Raw genomic sequence first — 3,740 nt, 5'->3', positions numbered from 1 at the left:
CACGTGCTGGAATATCCGGAATCATAGGATCTTCGACTCGGTTTATGATTTGGACCAATCAGTTTGTAGATGTTACCATAGAAGGCACTTTGCAGCCTTTACCGTGGTAAAATGATAATAATGGCTAGATATCCCTACCCCAGGTTTTCTTCCTGTAGTTATTTTTCAAGCGTTTCAGATCCCCCCCCCCCTCTAACATTCTTAGGAGAAAGCGCTCTTGAGCAATGACGGACTAGTCTGATAAATGGGGGTGCAGCTCTGCAGCCCCTGATGTTTGTGTCAGCGATGATACTCTGACGAAGGAAGACCAGGCGAGTGAGGCAGGAAGGAGCGTTTGAGCCTCACGCGCTCATTTAAAAGAAAGAGTCCAGTGGACCGGACAGTGATGGTGGGCTGCAGCCCAAATCAGGGAAGGCACCAGCCAAGAGTATAAGGATGACTGTATGGTGTTTGGCTAGTTTCAGTTTTCGAATTAGTTCAGTCCCTATTTCCATTTCTTGTATCTGTCTCTGACCTTCCCCTTCCCCAAGTCTATCTCTCTCTCTCTCTCTCTCTCTCTCTCTCTCTAGACTCAATTCTCCAATGTATCCCAAATTATCTTACCTACAGTGAAGTTGTGATCCTAATCGGGTTTGGGATATCACAGTTTGTAACCACAAGGATAGTGATGGTTTAGTGGACAAGATGTTATTGCTATACCACAAGCAGTGTTTAAGCCTTGAGTAGGCAATTGGCGTGCAGCTGTTCTGCAACTGATGCTTCAAACATGTTATGCTTTTTGCTAAGCTATTTTAGTTGCTGTCGCGTGATTTTTAATACCGTTTAGGTAACTGAACCTTTTTGGTTGGCATATCTTAGAATCATGAATATATCAGATATTAGAGACGACTGCCAGATATTGGCAAAGCTTGCACCCCGCTCGGACAAAAGCCTGCCTCCCCCAATCCTCATAAGAGCAAATAAAATCCATCGAACTAAAGTACAACAGGAGTAGATGAACTATATCAAAAAATCAGCAGACATAAAGCAGCATCCACATGGTAATACTCATAGCCTGTGCTTGTACGAGCATACAGACTACAGAATTTTGATAGACGCGAGCAGCCTCACATCGACATCGACATCACCAAATTGCTCCGATTCCGGTCACTAGTACGACTTCGCCACAAGGCCAGTAAACTGGTAGGAAGCGAGAATCGGGAATCCACAAACCTTGCGCTTAGTAAGCGAGAGCCTGTCGGCGATGGAGGCCTTGGGCGGGCGGAACCCCATGGCGGCGGGGTCCTTGGCCCTGTTGAGGCCGAGATCCTCGACGACGGCGCGCACCGCCTCCCCCGGGAACAGATCCTTGGGCCGGGTCGCGCCCCCGGCGACTGCGGCGGCCAGCCTCTCGCGCGCCTCGGCCGCGAGCGCCCGCTCCGCCGCCGTGGGGTCCCTCCCGCCCCGCATCTCCCCGGCGGCGGCCAGCACCATGACGATCTCCGCCACCCGCCGCATCCCCGCGCCGTCGTCCGCGCGCCGCCGCTTCGCCGGCGCCGCGCGGGGCGACGCCGCCGCGGCGTCCCCCATGGCCGCGCGAGGGGGGTCCCGGAGCGAAACCCTAGGCGGGCCGGGCGGCAGAGGGGGCGCCCCGAGGAGGCGCTGGGGGCGGAAGCTCCCGGGGAATTCAAATGGCGCGCCCGTTTGGCGCTTCAATTAGACGGGGGTGGGGGTGGCGGTGAGATGGGCGAAGCGGAGGAGAAGTTTCGGTCGGGGGAGGCGGGGCGGGGGCGATGAGAGAGGGGACTCCCTTCTAGTCGAGCACCACACCAGCGGAGCACGCAGAGTTTCCGTCGGCTTTTTTATCTGAGCCTTTCTCTTCTGCGTGGGGATTTCTCGGAGCGGTGCGGTGGGTTGGTGTGTGGGGTACTCCGGGGTCCGGGTCCGGGGGCAGATGGACGGCGTGGATGACAGCGGAGGGTTTGGAAGGTCATGTCGATGACGTTGGTTTGGCTTTTCTGGGATGACGCTGGTTTCTTTTTCCTTTGTTTCTTGAACCCGTTTACGAGGCGAACGTTCGCTGAGAAGAAATTGCCGGCGAATGACCCGGTTGTTATGCCAAAATAACTAAAATTGCCATGCATTTTTTAGGGACTTCCCATATATGAAAAGAAAATTGTCATGTTTAGGGGGGAAAAGCCAGCGGCGTAGTGTAATTCTTCTAGAAAAAATGTTATGTGTTTGACCACAATCCAATGACTTTAAGGTCGTTCGCTAGGAGCTCCCTCCCAGTGAACATTTGCCATTTAGATATACCTTTGGGGGATGGCCTTATCAAACTACTCAGCTGGAGGAGGCCTGGGCTCATAGTGGGCTAGGACTCGTCAAACTAGAGCCTTTGGCTTGTTTAGCATCAAGTCTTTCTTTGTTAGAAAAAAATATATATGATACCTTGATAAAGAAATAATATTGTTTTGTTTAGTAAATATCAAGGTGGCTTAACTACTGAAATGAAGATCCCTATATCTCAAAAAACTCTTCTGATTTTCTCACTCAAACAGGCCCGAGGATTTAAAGACGATTAAAATTACACCATTGTTGCCCACCTATCGGGTGTCACCTGCAAAACAAACAACCGACATGAACTTGGTGCACTCATTATTTCAGATCTGTTTTCCAAATCAACTCATTATACCGTGTTCATGCACACAATGTTGAGATTGCCAAAAATAGCTCAATTACACGGGATATTAGATTTACCAAAAGTGTTCTTGGCATAGTCATCTATCCCGCGCCGCCGCCCAACGTCAAAGACATCACCGGCGTGCGCCCGTTTGCAAGAGATAGATGGGGGAGGGAGGGAGCGAGGATATATGGGAGAAAAAATGAGATGGGCGGTGTACCTTGATCTAGCCGTTGTCCATTGTTCCAACTCGGGGGGTGCCATGTCAGGAGAAATCAAGATGGGAGGGTCGGAGGAGGTCAGATCTGGAGAGATCGAGAGGGGCATGGTAATTGAGTCATCAGACAGAAGGAACGGGGGAGGGCTTTGATCTGCTTTAGTGGAGGGTAGGAGGTAATTGAGCGAGTGGGTGTGGTTCGCTCCATCCTGCACATTTTGTCAGCTCCGCTCGACCACTGTTTCAGGGATATTTTAGGAATATTGGATACCCCAACCTTCCACATCCCTCTTATCCCCAAACCAAATAGATGGCATTATCCCAATCCGAGGGATAGCTCATAAAGCAGATGCACTCATAAAATAGGATTTTTATCGCTCGACTGAAAAATAATTGGATCAAACATATATTTAACCTCCTTCAAGTACCCTTGTTTGTTTATTTCTCATGGAATAACATTTTAAGGGAGAGGAACCAGATAAAATAACCTCTGACTCGGTTTCAAAGGCTTTGTGAATTGGCATTTTTATTGTGGTGTGGAAATTTCGTCCTCCAAGACCCTTTCAAGGTCGGGCACTCGTGTACAAGTTGATAAAACCATGCCTATGTCATTATGCATGGAGGCTCACGCAATACAGTAGTCGTTACGTTGTCCCCTCTCTCCCCTTTCATCGTGTTGCGCCACTGGAGGAGGACAATTTCCGTTTGGCAGACAACAAACAATGGGCTTGGTTTCTCTTCTGGAAGGTGCCACTCACGATGGAGTTGTTGGATTTCTCCGAAGTGGAAGGGTGATGTAGCACAACAGTAGAAAGTATTTCCTTCAGTTAAGAACCAAGGTTTATCGAACCAGTAGGAGTC

At 50.0% G+C, this 3,740-nt stretch overlaps 1 protein-coding gene across 1 annotated transcript in view; it reads right to left on the bottom strand.

The window, feature by feature from the left end:
• The window catches only part of LOC123128208 (PHD finger protein At3g20280), an 8,354-nt gene extending 6,563 nt beyond the window's left edge, over positions 1-1,791 (bottom strand). Inside the window, exon 1 of the mRNA XM_044548149.1 lies at positions 1,213-1,791. Coding sequence (XP_044404084.1) covers positions 1,213-1,569 — 357 coding nt within the window. The 5' untranslated portion in view covers positions 1,570-1,791. The remainder of the gene's footprint in view (positions 1-1,212) is intronic.
• Positions 1,792-3,740: the final 1,949 nt, after the last annotated feature.

This window comes from Triticum aestivum, chromosome 6A (assembly GCF_018294505.1).
Source record: "Triticum aestivum cultivar Chinese Spring chromosome 6A, IWGSC CS RefSeq v2.1, whole genome shotgun sequence".
NCBI classification, from domain to species: domain Eukaryota; kingdom Viridiplantae; phylum Streptophyta; class Magnoliopsida; order Poales; family Poaceae; genus Triticum; species Triticum aestivum.
Note: the sequence above shows the minus strand (reverse complement) of the source record. Positions and strands in the feature narration are given on the sequence as shown.